General features: G+C 41.0%; 1 protein-coding gene across 6 annotated transcripts in view; it reads left to right on the forward strand.

Moving 5' to 3' along the window:
* The window catches only part of KAT2B (lysine acetyltransferase 2B), a 221,346-nt gene that overhangs the window by 70,683 nt on the left and 132,512 nt on the right, over positions 1 to 18,151 (forward strand). For all 6 annotated transcript variants that reach the window (XR_011556813.1, XM_070727254.1, XM_070727259.1 and 3 more), the window contains exon 6: positions 8,940 to 9,131. Coding sequence is in view for 5 of the 6 variants with exons in the window: in XM_070727254.1 (XP_070583355.1) it covers positions 8,940 to 9,131 (192 nt within the window). In the remaining variant the exon portion in view is untranslated. The remainder of the gene's footprint in view (positions 1 to 8,939; positions 9,132 to 18,151) is intronic.

Raw genomic sequence — 18,151 nt, forward strand, 5'->3', positions numbered from 1 at the left:
TCTCATTTCCTAACTCTTGTATTCTTAGTTTCCCTTATATTTTCTACTATATTTTTCATCTCATGAGCCTCTACCTGTATCTCATTTTGCCACCATTTAGTCAATCCTTGGATCACGTCCCCATCTGACTGCACTAACATCTTATATATATTGCTTGCTTGCACCTATATACCTTCACTTTTTTCTCTAACTCTATCTCCTCCCTAAATAGTGCTTCTTTATTCTCCCTTTCATTCAGATATTTACATATTGCATTTATTTGTAGCCATCTTCCCTTACCCAACTCCCATTCTATACGATTTCTACTTGGCCTCCCATCCTTCTCGTATAACTGTTCAATCTTAGTTATCCCTCTTCCCTTCAACTCTCCTATAATCCTATTTAAATTCATTTCGTTATCTCTATTTATTACATAAAGCAATGACAGTTTAGATTTAAATAATCCTATTTTCCCATGCCATTTTTTCCAAATTTCCATAGTCCCTTTCATGGGACCTATTAATTTACCTAAGTCGCTCCTATTCCACTTTATAAAAATTAATTCTCTGTTCTTCATCCCATTTATCTGTTTTTCCAGTTTCACCCATTTATTTTCAAATAATTGCAGCTCTATTAACCTTTCAATTTGAAATACTTCCCTATACATCTCTAAGCAAGGAACTCCCCATCTCCCCTCTTTTTCATTCGCTATTAACCACTTTTTCCTTATTCATGGTCTCTTATCTTCTTCAACCCAGTAATTAAGTTTTTTATCCCACTCTTTAAACTTGGATGCTGATAGCCCCCCTGACAGTACCTGAAATAGATAGATCATTTTGGGAACTATCATCATTTTCACAGCTCTTATTTTAGAGATTCTCCTTAGCTTTTTCTCTTTCCAGCTCCTCATCTGTTTCAGCATTTTCCTCCATATTAATCTAAAATTCACCTCCTCAATTTTCGCTGGATTTCTCAATAGCCAAATTCCGAGATATTTAATTTTCTTTAATCCTAACTTCAACCCTGATTCTTTCCTAATTTCTATCTGCTCTCTCGGACCTGTATTTAAACACATAATCTCTGATTTTTCCATGTTAACCGACAGTCCTGATTCCTGTTTAAACTCTTGCAAAATATTTCTTAATCCTTTGATCATCTCCATCGGGGTCTGGTTCAATATAATTGCATCATCTGCAAATAAGTTTAATTTCATTTCTAAATCCCCTATTTTATATCCTGCCCAAGTGTTATCTTGTCTTATCCTATTAGCTAATGTCTCTATTGCTATTACAAATAACATTAGAGATAAAGGACATCCCTCCTTGGTGCCATTTAATATTTTAATTCTCTGCGTTCTTTGTCCATTCACCCTTATATACGCTTCATTCCCTTTATAAATCTCTTTTATAGTTTCACAAAATTTGTCCCCCATATTTGATTCCTTACATAGTTTGTATAAATAGCTATGGTTAACTTTATCAAAAGCTTTATAAACATCTAATTTCAAAATTTCCAATTTCCTTTTAGTAACGGTAGCATGGTGCATCACATTTATTACATTTCTAATTGGTTCACTTATTTTCCTTCCCTTCACAAATCCATATTGATCCTCTTCAATTATTTTTGGTAAAATATTTTTGAGTCTATTTGCCAATATTTTCATGAATATTTTATAATCTTGATTTGCCAAACTGATAGGACGGTAGGACCCAGGCTCTCTTAAATCTTGATCAATCTTTGGGATAGTAACAATCTCTGAAAACTTCCATGTCTGCGGGATATCATGATTTAACAACATATTATTAAACAGTTTCCCCAAATGCGGCAACAATACATTCATATAAGTTTTATAAAATTCCCCTGTAAACCCATCTGGGCCTGGTGCTTTGGCTTGTTTTAACCCTTTAATTACTCTAGCAATTTCACCTTGTGTAATTTCTGCATTCAATATTTGTTTATCTTCTTCACTTACTATTTTCCCAACATTGAGGACTCCTATATTAACCTGCTCCTCTTTATACAAGTCCTCATAATATTTTCTCATTATCTTCTCTAGCTGCTCTTTACCGTATCTAACATCTCCACTAGAGTCTCTCAGTGCTAATATACATGATTTTTCTTTCCTCTTCTTCAAATATCTTGCCATTTGCTGCATTGATTTTGTTCCCCAGCTCAATGTTTTTTGTCACATCATCATTTTTATCTTGTTTCATTGGATCTCTTCCTACACCATCAGTTGTTTGCTTTGCAATTTCAATAAACTATTCCAATCTCTATTTTTAGTTAATCTTAGCTGCTCTTTTTTTTTGAATAATTTTTATTGATTTTTTAAAATATAAGACAAACAAAACAAACGACATTTAACATATATGGGAGCTATCATTGCTCCTCTTGTTATAGAGGTCTTCTTAATACAAAAATGAAAAAAAAAACTAATTCTATTTAGATCAATACAGAAAAGTTAACTTATCAATAAAATATTTATTTGTATTCAATACTAACATAAAAAATATGCAATTTCAAATATTTTCTATTAATTATACAATTGTGGTTAGAATAATTAAACTCAATTAATAACAATCAAGTCTATTTCCCTTATCTTCATTTCCCTTTCTCTACCCCACCTCTTCCTAATATCTGCTTACATACATATACATTGTCCCCTCATATAGGCCTTACATGCATCCCACACAATTGATTGTTTAATATCACCCACATCATTAATTCTAAAATATCCACATAACTCTGTCTGCAATTTATCTGTATCTTGTTCACTAGCAGTTACAACTGCATTATATCTCCAAATTATTTGATTGCATTCCTGACTTATTTCCAGTTCTGCCAAAAGTGGGGCATAATCTGACAACCAAATACTTTTAATATCTACTTTTTTAACTTGTATATTGCCCACCCTGTTCATTAATATATAGTCAATGCAACTAAATGTATGATATCTTGCTGAATAATATGTACCTCTATTTGGTATATCTGCATGGAGATCCACCATATTAAGTCTATTTAAATGTAACATCCTACTATTTCCAATCCCATTTGTTAATTGCATATTACAATCTCCTGCCAAAAACGTTGTGCCCTCCATAAAATTATCCAATTTCCTCTTAGTATTTACAGTATTATAAATTGTTTTGTTTTCGTATTCGGGGCATAAATTGCTGCTAATGTCAACTTCTTTTGATTAATTTTCCCTTTAACAAATAACCACCTCCCTTCTCTATCTTTCTGAACTCCAACCTCTTCAAATAGAACCCTCTGATGAATAAGAATCTCCGTACCTCTACTATTTTGCGTTCCTCGAGATTCATATACCCATTTCCAATTTCTATCATTAATCAATTTATCCCTTCCTCCCCGTCTTTTATGTGTTTCTGTCAAAATCATAATGTCTGCCTTATTTTGCTTAGCCATCCTCAATATCCTGTAATGTTTCAAATTCGATTCCAAACCATTCACATTTGAAACCTTTATATTACACTCACTCATAATATACAAAAGTAACCTTACCCCCTCTTGTTTTGCTATTGGTTTACTTATTTTCCCCTTCCTTACCCCAGTCACCCCCCCAATGTGCCTCCGCCGGTGCTCCCCCCACCAAAAGAGAGGAGGACAAGAAAAAAACCTTGTCCAGTCATGAGGCACATTCTCCTGATTGCGTTCCCACACTGCTGAGCTCCACTTTCAACCACTTTTAAATGTAATTAAAGATAAAAATTCCCCTCCCACCCTCCTTTATCCATTTAGATAATTCCTTCTTTAACTTTTAAAACTACCTTTACCATTTTCCCTTCTCTCTCCCAACGAGAATAAAAGTTAACACTACATTCCAAAAACATCTCCGAAAAGGGGAGGGGGGACAAAATCACTTCTTTGCTTTCTTCTCATGCTGAGCTCTTGTTTTCCTCTGCTCCCTTCTGATGGCCTCTACCTGCCCCGTTAACTCCTTCAATGTTCCTCCCTTTGTTTTCCTCCTCGTCTGGGGTACTACGACCGCTGAAAAGACCTTCTCCTCCTTCTGCTCCTTTTGGCTCACCAACTGATCCACTCTCCCCTCCTTCTGTTTCTTGTGCTTCGCTTTCTTCAAACCTGATTCCCATTTGATACAACAATGCCTTTCCCTCCTCCAGTGAATGTGCCCTAAACATCTTATTTTCTTGGAATACCAAAATAGCAGCTGGAAACCCCCAAGTAAAGTTTTTTCCATTTTGATATAAATGGCTTGAAATTGGGCATAAGGCAGCTCTCGCTCTCAAAGTTCCCCAAGAGAGATCTCTTAGAACTCTTATCTCATTTCCATCTTGTTTAAGGCTGGCCCAACTTTTCAAAAACTTGTAGATGATCTCAGCTTTTTTTTCATTGGACAAAGCCATAACAATGTCTCTTTGCCTCTCCCTATTTCTACGTGGGGCAGCCCAATGGATATGTAAAATATCATCAGAACCAACCTGGCTACCTTGCTTTTTCATCCAACCAATTATTGCTTTGTTTAAATTTGAGCCTGAAGCAAAGTCTGGTCTAAACCCACACAGACGTAAATTTCTTCTCCTTTGATGATCTTCCAGATTAGCAATTCTGTAATTCATTTCTTTAATTGTCTCTTCTTGATCTTTAGCTTGTTTTTCTACATTCTGAATTCTTACGGTAGCCACATCAGCCTCTTTCTTAACTGTTTTTATGTCTGAGGAAAGATTTCCTAATGCTGTCTCCACTGTAATAAATCTTTGTTCAAATCCTGTAACAATTTGTAACAGCTGGTCTAACTTTGACTCCATTTTTCCAAGGCTAGGCTCACCCCCTTCTGCCATTTTAGGATTTATTGTACTCACTTTGTAATAGCGAAAGAATCCCCATCTTCGCTTGAAACCACAAATCTTTAGATTGAACTTCTGTGAATGCTCTTCTCCTCTGCTTTTCTTCAAGAAGGATTTATGGTATTTTGAGGCTTGAGGTAGGGCATCTAGGATATCTGACGCATGCGCAATCAATCGCTTTCTTTATTTCTCTCTTGCTTGCTTTCTCTCTCTTTCTCTCTCCCCTTCTCTTTTTCTCTCTTTTTCTCTCTCTCTCTCTGTCTCACTCTCTTTCTCTCTCTTTCTCTCTCTCTCTCTCTCTTGCTCTCTTGTACACCACGCCGGCAACAGTGGCATTGGGCAGTAGTCATGGGGCGGTGACAGGGCGGTCGGCTGTGAGCGGGAGCTCCAGGGCGGAGGCACCAACGGTGGCGATTGGACGTGTTACTGGATGCCGTACATGCTGCGCTGGGCATGGGCGTGGGGCTGGCACCTCCATCCCGGCCCAGCCAGTAGGCCAGTGCCAGTCCCGCAGCGCCAGTATGTACAGCATCCAGCAACATGTCCAGCTGCCACCGTCGGTGCCTCTGCCTTAGAGCTCTCGCTCGAAGCCGACCACCCTGTCGATGCCCCGCGACTACTGCATGATGCCACTGTTGCTGACTGATCACAGCCGCCAATCCGTGGCTACTGCCTGGTACCGCTGCTGTCGACGCCCTCCCACTTCCGCTGCCGGCGCCCTCCTGCCGGGCCCCAAAGCTCACCTGCCGTCACTACCAGGGAAGTTCCAGTCAGGCGGGGCGCTGCAGCTGCCAGAAAACTTGGAAGGTGCGGAGAAGGAAGCTCAGCTTCCGGTCTCGCAACTTTTTGCTCTTCACACCTTCAGCAAATGTTGCAAGACCGGAATCTGAGCTTCCTTCTTCACGGCACATCTGACCATGTCTCACGGCACATTAGTGTGCTGCGGCACACTGATTGAAAAACACTGATCTAGAGCTCAATCTAAAGAACAGGTAATCTGGGGAAACACTGTTGAGAACCATCAGAGGCTCTTAAATTATCACTTTTCCATTGCTGGCCTAAGGTTTTGTCTGATTCCATACCTGAAACCTAGCTGGGCAAAGCCACAAGATGGGCACCTGCCCTCTAAGCACAGCCAGCTCTTCATAATGCATTCTATGTGAACTTTCTCATCTGCAGTCAAATCACAGATAAGGATAGCCTTTTTACAGTCTGACCTGGCATTAAACAGTCAAAAGCCAGGCATCTAAATGCCTGCTGACTGCAAAATAGGGTGCAGCCCAGAGGATAAGAAGCCAGGATAGCCCCTTGTCTCCTATCATATCTTCTCTACCCATCATCAATGAAATGTTCTCACTCCCCTCTAGGCTCCCACCCACCCAAAGGACCTTTTCTCCCCCATCTTTGCTGGCTGGTCTCAAAAGTAGAATACTTCCTCACCATCACTCATATGAGTACATCCCTGGGAGGGGATGTGACTCCTTGGAGCACTTTAACTCACACTCTCAGTTTCCCAATATCCCTAATGGACTCCCTTTCCAAAAAATCAGATTGCTTTCACAATCCTGGCAGGAAATCTGGTTTATAATCTATTACAACTAAAACCAAGATGGCGACAAGGGTGGAAGCATAACCACGTAGCAAGGGATGGAGAGCAGAAAAAAGACAGAAATAACCAGTTAGAAAAGCCTGCATTACCAGAAGAAAAGGTAAAGGGATAAAAGGACAGATATCCCACCTTCAACTACAAAGAAAGATAAACTGCAAAGCAGCTGTCAAAGACTTGGAGGCATCAAGAGCGGCAGTGGCAAACAGACCACGTGGCCGATCAAGGATACAAGAGATCAGTTGACCCTGCTAAAGAACCCGGCAGTGCCAATCAGAAACCCACAACCCCTGCAGACACCATTGCGGAACCACTTCTCCTCATCTACCAAAAATCCTAGACCACTGGAGACTTTTCGGAAGACTGGAAATGAGCTGACATAGTCCCCATCCACAAAAAAGGTAAAAAGACTGACCCAGGCAACTACAGACCAATCAGTCTGACTTCTATACCTGGAAAAATATCGGAGAAAATAATTAAAAAACAACTTTGCCACTACCTAGAAACAAACAATGTTATATCCAACAGCCAGCACGGGTTTGTCAGAAACAAATCATGCCAAACCCACCTCATATCATTTTTCAACACCATAACCAAATCAGTGGACCAACACAATGCAGTAGACTTCATATACTTGGACTTCAGCAAAGCTTTTGATAAAGTTGATCACAATCTCCTAATCCACAAATTAGAAAAAAACGGGGTAGGTTAAAACACATGCAGATGGATAAACAGTTGGCTGTCCAACCGCATGCAACAAGTTGTCCTCAATGGTTCCAAATCCACATGGAAGAAGGTAGGCAGTGGGGTACCACAGGATTCCGTCCTGGGCCCTGTACTCTTCAATATTTTCATCAATGTCCTGGACGAGGGAGTAGAAGGGGAACTAATCAAATTCGCAGATGACGCCAAGCTGGCAGGGGTAGCCAACACCCTACAGGACAGGCTCAAAATACAGAAAGATCTAGACAGATTAACACTATGGGCCCACACTAACAACATGATGTTCAACGTCGACAAGAGCAAAGTCCTTCACCTTGGTAAAAAAAAAAACCTAGACACACATACAGCCTGGGAGAAACCCCACTTAGCAGTAGTGACTGCAAAAGAGATCTTGGAATCTTGGTGGATAACCAACTAAACATGAGCCAGCAATGTGCAGCAGCGGCCAAAAAGGCCAACACTATCCTAAGCTGCATCAACAGGGCGATACACTCCAAGACCAGGGAAGTATTAATACCACTCTACTACACCCTGGTCAGACCACATCTGGAGTACTGTATCCAGTTCTGGTCACCACACTTCAAAAGAGACATTGAAACTCTGGAGCAGGTGCAGAAAAGAGCAACCAAAATGATTCAAAATGATTGAAACTCAGATTTATGAAGAGAGATTGCGGGAACTGGGCATGGATAGCCTAGAGAAAAGGAGGGCCAGAGGGGACATGATAGCTGTACACAGGTATATGAGGGGTTGCCACAGAGAGGAGGGGGGCACTCTATTCTCCAGAGCACCAGAGGGACAGACGAGAAACAACAGCTGGAAGCTGACCAAGGAGAGATTCAACCTAGAAGTAAGGAAGAACTTCCTGACAGTCAGAGCGATCAACCAGTGGAACAACCTGCCTGCGGAGGTTGTGAACTCCCCAACTCTGGACACTTTCAGGAGGAGATTGGACTGCCACTTGGCTGGGATGCTTTAGGATGGTTGCTCAGGCAGGGGGTTGGACGATGACCTGCATGGTCCCTTTCAACTCTTAACAATCAATAAATAAATAAATAAATAAATAAATAAACAAACAAACAATCTGATTCATCTAGGAGATATTAGGAAATCATTTAGGCCTGTGATGGTGAACCTATGGCAAATGTGCCAAAAAAATATGGAGCCCTCTCTACAGGGACCAACTCAGCTCCACTGAACATGTGCAAGTGCCCCCTGTTGCCCAGCTGAATTTTGGGTCAGACAAGCTCATATTTTTTCCTCACTTTCTGCAGCCTGTGCCTTCCCAGATCTCTGGAGATTACACCCCAGTGCTGTTTGGGCACACAAGGCTTCCCCCCCTCCCCACCACCTCAGATCTATTTGGGGATGGGAGGCTTCTGCCCCCTCCAAGCTCTGTTTGGGGATGGGAGGCTTTTCCCCTCTCCCACGTTTGTTTTGGGATGGGAGGCTAATACAGGGGCATCGCACATGCATACTCAGTGGGTCACACGTGCATGTGCAATGGGCAGAATGTGCAGGAGTGGCATTGCATTATGTATGTTAGCACTTGTGCATGTCCAACAATCTGCATAAACTTTTGGCACCCGAGGGAAAAATGGTTCGCCATTACTGATCTAGGCTATACAATGCTGCTGACTGTAGATGTGTTCTGTAGTTCAATTAGAATAATTATATGATATAAAATGCTTGTTAGAAATTTCAGTAATTCTGTAAAATAAACAGTTATTAAGTGAGTATGATTGAAATACATTGCATAGTAATTTGAATTAATTAGGTTTGTATTTTATTTTTTTCCTCTGTAGGTGGCTGTGTTACTGCAATGTCCCCCAGTTTTGTGACAGTCTACTTCAATATGAAACCACACAAATTTTTGGAAGAACATTGCTGCGCTCTGTTTTTACCGTTATGAGACGGCAACTTCTTGAACATGCAAGAGAGGAAAAGGATAAACTTCCTCTTGAGAAACGAACACTAATCCTAACACATTTCCCCAAGTAATTGTTTTTAAAGTTATCAACATTATAATTAATTTGAAAACTACATATTTCCATTCAGAGAGTTATAAGTTTAGACTTCAATATTCCAGTTAACCACAATGATAGAGAGAACTTTCTTCTGATTATCATTTAATGTATTCCAGAGTTTTTCAGTCTGGATATGATAACTTTGTTCTTCCATGTGATCATGACCTGTTATTATAACAGCCTCATGTTACTGTAAAGTCTACAGAAATACATCCATGGAGAGCAATATCAAGAGAAACTGCAATTAACAAAATATACAAACAATAGAATAATTCTGAAAAAATGTTTTTTGTTAAAGACTTCTGGCACCATTTTTTAGTTATTTAACTCTTTGTTCCTGATAATTGTAAGCCATAATGTGGTTGCTTGATTTTGATTTAAATTGCTGTTTGAACTCAGCTAATTGTGGGTTATTTGGTAAATGTTAGCTTACTATGAAGTATAAATTTTATCCACAAATTTGATCCACAAATAGTTATATATTTTTACAAAAGGATTGTAAAACTCTTGCTTCCTTTACTTGGATCTGAAACACTGGAAATTTATTTCTCTTGATATTGACAGAAGCTATCAGAAGAACTCCATATTTGTATATTAATTCTATGGATTCAGATTTTCTAAATGCAATGTCTCATAAATGAGGGTTAGAGGGGAGGCTGTTCTGTTGACAAATGAATCATAAAAAGCAAATGGAAGAAACATCTTCATGATTTAAGCACACAACACACAAACATACACTTTGTATATTCATATGAAGTTCCCTTCCACCCTTATGGCATAGTTTAGTGCCATTCAGATTTCAAATCTGCATTTGCTAGTTTTATTTATTTTATTTTTATTTATTTATTCTTTGTCCAATATACAATACATATGGAAGAGAATAGACATTAAGTAATATATATAAAGATAGAAAGTAAAAAAGAAGAGAACATAAATGATATAAGAGATACGGAGAGAATATATATGATATATATATATATATATATATATATATATATATATATATATATATATATATATTCCGTAGATTTTCACGGGTATATGTATGTAGATTGTTCTGAGTTCGGGTTTTGCCCCGTGTAATATTTTGAGTGTCTATGCAACTTTTCGGTGAAGATAGGCACATCAGTGTACTTCTATACGCCCCTTACTGGCTTCTTAGAAACCTGGAGAGGTCAATCGTGGAGAGTCTAAGGGAGAAATGTTGGGGGTTGGGAGTTGACACTATTGAGTCCGGTAATGAGTTCCACGCTTCGACAACTCGATTGTTAAAGTCATATTTTTTACAGTCAAGTTTGGAGCGGTTAATATTAAGTTTGAATCTGTTGTGTGCTCTTGTGTTGTTGCGATTGAAGCTCAAGTAGTCGACTGGAAGGACGTTGCAGCATATCATCTTGTGGGCAATACTTAAATCGTGTTTTAGGCGCTGCAGTTCTAAGCTTTCAAGACCCAGGATAGTTAGTCTATTTTCGTACGATATTCTGTTTCGAGTGAAGGAGTGAAGGGCTCTTCTGGTGAAATATCTTTGGACGTTTTCGAGAGTGTTGATGTCTGAGATGTGTGGGTTCCAGACAGATGAGCTGTATTCGAGAATGGGTCTGGAATAAGTTTTGTAGGCTCTAGTCAGTAGTGTGAGATTGCCAGAGCAGAAGCTACATAGGATCAGGTTAACAACTCTGGAAGCCTTTTTGGTGATATTGTTGCAGTGGGCTTTAGCACTTAGGTCGTTTGATATTAGTATTCCAAGGTCTTTTACTGAGTGTGGGTTGGCTGCGAGAATTTGTTTTATTCAGTTCATATATGAGGTTTGGATTCTTTTTGCTGATGTGGAGGGTAGAGCATTTGTTGGTTGATATTTGAAGTTGCCAGGTGTTAGACGAATCTGAAACAAAGTCCAGGTCTTTTTGGAGAGTGAGTGTGTTGTCAGTGGTGTTGAAAAGTTTCACATCGTTGGCAAAAAGCACACAGTTGCTTGTGATATTATCACAGAGGTCAATGATGTATAGGATGAAAAGAGTAGGACCTAGTACGCTGCCTTGTGGAACGCCGCTTTTGACACAGACGGGGGTGGAAATGGCGCTTCCGATTTTGACAACTTGTTGCCTATTTGACAGGAATGCAGTAATCCAGTTGTGGAGGAGTCCTGAGATGCCATAGGATTTGAGTTTTAGGAGAAGTTTGTCGTGAACCACTGAGTCAAAGGCTTTGCAGAAGTTGATATAAATTGCATTGATGGATTTTCCTTGATCAAGGTGGGTAGTCCAGATGTTTTTGCAGTGAAGTAGTTGTAGGTTGCAGGATAGTTTCTTTCTGAATCCAAATTGTTTTTTTGATAGTAGGTTATTAGATTCTAAGTAAAGGGTGATTGATCGATTTATAATTGATTCCATGATTTTACAAGGGACGCAGCATAGTGATATTGGTTTGTAGTTGTCAACTAGCGATGGGTCTCCTTTTTTGAAAATGGGGATGACTACTGCTTTTGACCACAGCTTGAGGAGAGTGCTGGTCCTGAAGGATTTTTGGAAGATAATGCTTAGGGGTTCAGCTATGGCAGAAGAAAGTTTTCTTAGGAAGTATGCACAAAGACCGTCTGGTCCGACAGATAGGGAATGTTTGAGGTCACGGATTGCTTTTTCAATGTAGTCTATAGTGAAGATGATTTGGGTTAGGTTTTTTAATGAGTTTGGAATGCAATTTGCGAAGAGGGGGGATGAGCCATTACTGTTAACAAAAACGGAGCCAAAAAAGGAGTTGAAGAGGTTAGCTTTGGATGGGTCATCGTGGTATTCTTTGTTGTTGGGTCCTACGAGAGGTGGAATAGGTCTGGAGTCGTTAAGTTTGTTGTTGACGAAGTTGTAGACGGCACGGTTAGATTTGGTGCGTAGGAGGTTTTCCTCTTGTTCACTGTGATAGTTGAGACATTCTATTTTTATTTGTTGGCATATGCTTCTGTAGCGGCTTTTAAAGTTGGTTACTGGGCCTTTTTTGTTTCTACGCCAGAGGGATCTTTTTTTGTTTTGTAGTTTCTTTATCGAGACAGGTACGTTATTTTTTTGTTTTCTTCTAGGAGAGGTGAGTGGAACATGCAGATCTATAAGTCTATTAATTAACGTGTTGTAGAGGTCATCAATGGTGATGCAGTTAAAGAACAAGGATTGCCAATTAATAAATTAAAGATTGGCGTCTATGAGTTCATAGTTGGCTTTCCTGAAATTGTACTTAGGCGCCGCATACGTCAGGTGAGTGTTTAGATGATGTAGGTTGAGGTTGAAGTTGATCGTGCTGTGTTCACTGTTGGAGAAGGGTTCTTTTGTGTGCAGTCCATAGATAGCACTTTTACTGTTGCAGAATATGAGATCGAGACAGTTGTTGAGTCTGGTGTTGTTTGATACTAATTGTTCTAGTCCTAGGCTGGTGACGGCGTTATAGATGGCGGTATGTATAGGTTCAGTGGAGCATTCGTTTAGTGACCAGTTGATGAGGTCACCAAGGAAGATAATGGGGTGGGGGCAGGAGGTTGCCCAAGTTAAGAGGGAGGTTAGTTTAGTTGCATGGGTAATGTCGTAGTTTGGAGCTCTGTAGCACAGAAGGAAACGGAGTGTAGTGTTGAGGGAAATGTCGCAAACTAGGCTTTCAGGGAGAATGAGATCTTGTGTAACTAGAATATTTTTTAGGTTGAGTGAGCTTTTGTAGAACATGGCTACACCACCCCCTCTGCGGGAGTCGCGGTCAGACCGGAAGACTAGATAGTTACTTTGTGTGATGATGGAGTCAGGATATGAAGAGTTCAGCCATGTTTCACAAACAAATATTAAGTCAAATATGTTTGTGTCAAGTAGGATGAGGAATTCAGATAATTTGTTGATTATGCTTCTTGCAGTGATTAGTTTACATTTGAAATTGAGTTTGTGGTCAAGGGTGGGATTGGGTTGAGTTGGGTTGAAATTGGATTGGAATGAGGTAGTAAGAGGCGCACTATCCTATTTGTTGCTTGAAGTGTTGGGGGGGGTCTGTTTGAAGATGAGGGATGATAGGTGGAGAAGATGGCTGAGGAGGGACAGTGGAGTTAGTGTGATTCACTTCAGTGGTACTTGAATGTATAGAATGGGCATTGTTATACTTTCTTGAATGCTCATTTTCATATAGGGGAGTTAGCCTCCAAGGATGGGTTGACACTTATCCATTAGCCAATCAGGACTGAGTCTAAAAATGTATAAATAGCGCCCTCCATCTTACATTCCCCCTCTTCAAATGAAGGACGAAAGAATAGACTGCATGCAGCTTCCAGTTCAATCAGAACAAATTTTATGTAATAACCAGAACTGATACACACAATAATAAATGAATTATACATTTTATGTAATAAGCAGAACCAATATTCACAATAAGAAATGATGATAATATATACACAAACTCACAGCCAGCCCAATCTCAAGCAAGGGCGGGACTTGGAGGCTAACTCCCCTACATGAGAATGGGTGTTCAGGTAAGTATAACAACGCCTATTCTCAATGGTAGGAGAAGTTAGCCTCCAAGGATGGGGCATGCCAAAGCAGCCCATTTAGGGAGGGTAAATTAAGGCTGGCTGGGATAACTTTGACACATGGTTGCTTGAACCAAGACCCAAAGTCCACCTTGCATGCAGCGAAGGAATCGATTTTATAATGGAGGATGAAGGGTGTGGGCAATGCCCAGGTGACCGCCCTGCAAACCTCTTCTATCAACGCCCAAGCAGACCAAGCAGCAGTGGTAGCTGCATTACACATAGAGTGGGCAATAATACTATCTGTTTGAGGCTATAGCACAGAAATAACCGCTCAAATCCAGTGCCCCACCGTGGGAGAAGACACCTTTTTTTCCAATGAAGTAGAGTGAAAAGAGAAAGACACAAAGTGTTGGGTCCACCATGGTGGAGATATGGAGAGGGAGATAAGGTCCGCGAGCCAAGCTCTCCTGGGCCAGTGAGGAGCCAGAAGGATGACCTCTGCCTTCTCCTGCAGGTTCCGCTGAATGACTCTGGGAATGAGAGGTATTGGAGGAAACACATAGAAATGGAGTCAGCCTTCCTCCATGTCATTCCCTTCAGAAGAGTGTTCTGCGATGAGAGACAGAAGATAACAGTGGAATTGTAACCCAAGGCCCATGGGCTCAACATCAGAGCCCAGAACATGGTGTCCCCCTGCTGAGTGATGTATGCCATCATTGGTACCTGCGTTGGCATGGTAGATGACAAGAGACAAGATCCTTGTCACTGGCCACTGACATTTACCAGTGTACGGGTTTCTGGCCAGTGACTGAAAGCTTGACATTGACTGGAGAAGAAACTTGCCGTGTCCGCTAGAACGGAACCTAGCCCCTGAAGAACCTTTGGAAACAAGAAGGCTCCAGATGTTGCAGGTAGGACAGCAATCAATGGTTATGCCCAAGATGCTTTATCTTTCTCTTCTGGAGCAGGAACAGCTTGTACTCTAGAGGATCTAACATGATCCTCAACTGGTGATGCCCAAGAGGCTAATCTTTCTGTTCTGAGAGAGGAACAGCTTAAGAATATAAGAAGAGCCATGCTGAATCAGGCCAAAGCCCATCAAGTCCAACATTCTATGTCACACAGTGGCCCACCAATTGTACATGGGAATCTGGAGCATAAAGAGAAGGCAAAACCCTCCCTTTCTCTTGACCCCCAACAAGTGGTACTCAAAGGAATCCTGCCTGCCTCAACCAACATAGAGGTGGCACATGGACAGCTTGCACACCAGAGGATTCAACCTGATCCCCGAAGGAGTGACTCTGGTAAATGATAACGATCAGTTCTTATCGGTAGGACAGTAGTACACACCTGTGTAGGAGGAAGGTATATCCAGTAGACCAGAGATATATAAAAACACTCTCTGAGTGATCAACCAATGATCAAGAACCTCCTATTCTAATGTACACCGAAAGGGATTGTAAGGCATGCTTCGTAGTCTTATGGCACACTGTGTGCCTGCTAAGGCATGTTAAGCAGAAAAACTGCAAACAGCACATAACCAAAGAGTAAGCCCCTACCCTAGCTGGCTCCCAGAGACCTCTTGAATAATCTGAATGTCCAGCAGGTGCTGGATGGTCTCCTGGATAGGAACCCCCTGTTGAGGTGGGGGAACAGGGAGTGGTGAAGAATAAACCCATAGGGAAGTTGAAATGAATTTGAAGGTAAGGCTGGAAGACAGGGTCCAAAGGACCCAATATTGGTGGTGATGTACTCATTTCGCCTGGCATACAAAACCAGGGATCCTCTTATGAGGAGATCCAACAAGGATTTATGTAGGCGGTGGAACAGATGACCACCAGTTCATCGAAAAGGGCCAATTAATTTAATTGTCCCTAAAGGGGCTGTTGGGTGACACTTCCTCCACAGGCAGCAGACCACCCTAGGTACCACTCAGAAGTCTACCCATAGAAGTGTTCAAAGTTCAAAAGACCCCATGATGACAGTGACAGATTGGAAAAGAGGAGTCCGAATTTACACTTATCTTTCATTTCCATGAAGAGGAGGACCACAGCGCGGGTGGCGGCATGGAAGCCAGAGGTCAAATAAGAAGAGCAGAGGCTCACCAGTGGTACAGCAGTACAAATGGTGTGTCATGATTGTGGACACTCATGGGCATTGTGCAGAATGGGCGGCAATTCCCGGGCCAACTGGGAAGCGGGCCATAGCAAAAATGGAGAGCACTGTTTAGGCGGGAAAAGAGAAGAAAAAAATTATTGGAGCAGCGAAGCTCCTGAAGGAAGCCTTTGGCTTTGGCGTAAAACTGCCACAGCAATTTCTTGCCCAGCTCACAGACTGCTTAAACAAGGCTCGGAGAGGCCATCAGCCTTATCAAAAGGGCCAAGTATTAATTTGGAAAGGCCAGGTGACCACGAAGGGTGCTAAAAGCCTTATTCCTGTAATTTGGCCATAGCGCACGAAGCTAAGGCCTGCCTGTAGTATTGCCCTGCATTTTAAACATTCTTTGTGAGGCAATTTTTTCCAGCCAAGCCTCATCCCACTTCTGCCCCTCTCGCAGCCGGCATCTGGCAGTCAAAAATCTTCAGGCCTTTGGCTGGAGGGTGTGAGCAACCGCCTGCCAGAAGTCCAAGCCTAGTTGGGGAAGCTCACAGGGGGGAAGGACACTTACGATCAAAGGATGATAAAAGCAGATGACAGGTAGATGACAGTTAAGAAGTCTTGATTATTAGCAATTGCTGGAAGCAAAGGCACGCGTCATGTACTAGGACAACACTAATTCAAAATACATGTAAAGAGTTGGAGACTCTCTGGGTTTGCATGCAAATTAAAGAGGGTTCTGTCATTACATTTGGGGTGATCTATAGGCCTCCAGGGCAATCTGAGGATTATGACAACAAGACGGTGGATGAAATTACCCAAATGGCAGTATAGGGAGATATTGTGATTATGGGTGATTTCAACATGCCTGATGTTAACTGGAATATCCCTAGTGCCCTTACATGCAAAAGTAAGAATATAGTAGAGGCCCTTACAGAAGCAGCTCTGGCACAGCTGGTTAAGACACCAACTAGAGGGGAGAATATTCTAGATTTAGTTATTAGGAATGGGAACCGGGTTTCAGAGGTTAAGGTGGGAGAAAACTTTGGTTGCTGTGACCACCTATGTTTGTGGTTTGATGTAAAAACTGATGGTGAGCAATCCTATACTATACCCAAAGTATTGGATTTCAGAAAAACAAATTTCAATAAAATGGGGAAATATTTAAATAATGAATTAAAGGGCAGGAATAAAATGGCAGGAGCAAGCGCCCAGTATTAAAAAAGGCCATCTTAAAAGCCACTGAACTGTACGTAAGGCAAATAACTAAAGGTAAAAGGAAGAAGAAACCTCTATGGTTTAGTAATGATGTAAGGACTATAGTCAATGAAAAAAGTCTGCCTATAGGAGATATAAAGAGTCTGGAAGTATAGCTGACAGAGAGGTATATAAAATGAGACAGAATGAGGTGAAGCAGATAATATATGCTACTGAAACCACAAAAGAGGAAGAAATTGCCAAATCTGTAAAGAAGGGAGGAAAACCTTCTTCGGATATATTAATGATAGGAAGAAGAAAAACTGCAGCATCACAATGCTTAGTACTGGAGATAATACATACATTGAAGGGAATAAGGAGGTCGCTAACCATTTGAATAGCTACTTCTGTTCAGTTTTCTCAGAAGGCAGCTTACAATATAATACTATGGGTGAATATAGCATTGCTTGCAGCTTTAGGGATTCAGCTCCAGTGATCTCAGAGGCCGATATATTAGAAGAACTTGAACAGTTAAAGACAAATAAGGCAATGGGTCCAGATGGCATTCACCCCAGAGTTCTTAAAGAACTCAAATATGTGTTTGCCACCCCCCTGACTGATTTGTTTAACCAATCCCTTTTAACAGGAGATGTTTCTGATGATTGGAGAATGGCCAATGTTGTGCCTATCCACAAGAAGGGCAGTAGAGAAGAAGCTAGTAACTACAGGCCAGGTAGCTTGACATCAGTTATAGTTAAAATGATGGAGACTCTACTAAAAAAGAGGATAAATCAGCACCTAAAAAACAATAACTTATTGGACCCAAACCAGCATGGCTTTACTGAGGGCAAATCATGTCAGACTAATCTCATTGATTTCTTTGACTATGTCACAAAGGTGTTGGATGAAGGTGGTGCTGTGGATATTGCCTATCTAGACTTCAGCAAAGCCTTTGATACAGTTCCACATAAAGAGCTGATAGATAAATTAGTGAAGATTGGACTTAATCCCTGGATAGTTCAGTGGATTTGCAGTTGGCTGAAGCGTAGATATCAGAGGGTTGTTGTTAATGGCGAGTATTCTGAGCAGAACCTGGTTACAAGCGGTGTGCCACAAGGGTCTGTTCTGGGTCCTATTCTTTTTAATATCTTTCTGAGTGACATAGGGGAAGGTTTGGTAGGGAAGGTTTGCCTATTTGCCGATGATT

This window comes from Erythrolamprus reginae, chromosome Z (genome assembly GCF_031021105.1).
Source record: "Erythrolamprus reginae isolate rEryReg1 chromosome Z, rEryReg1.hap1, whole genome shotgun sequence".
Classification (NCBI taxonomy): domain Eukaryota; kingdom Metazoa; phylum Chordata; class Lepidosauria; order Squamata; family Dipsadidae; genus Erythrolamprus; species Erythrolamprus reginae.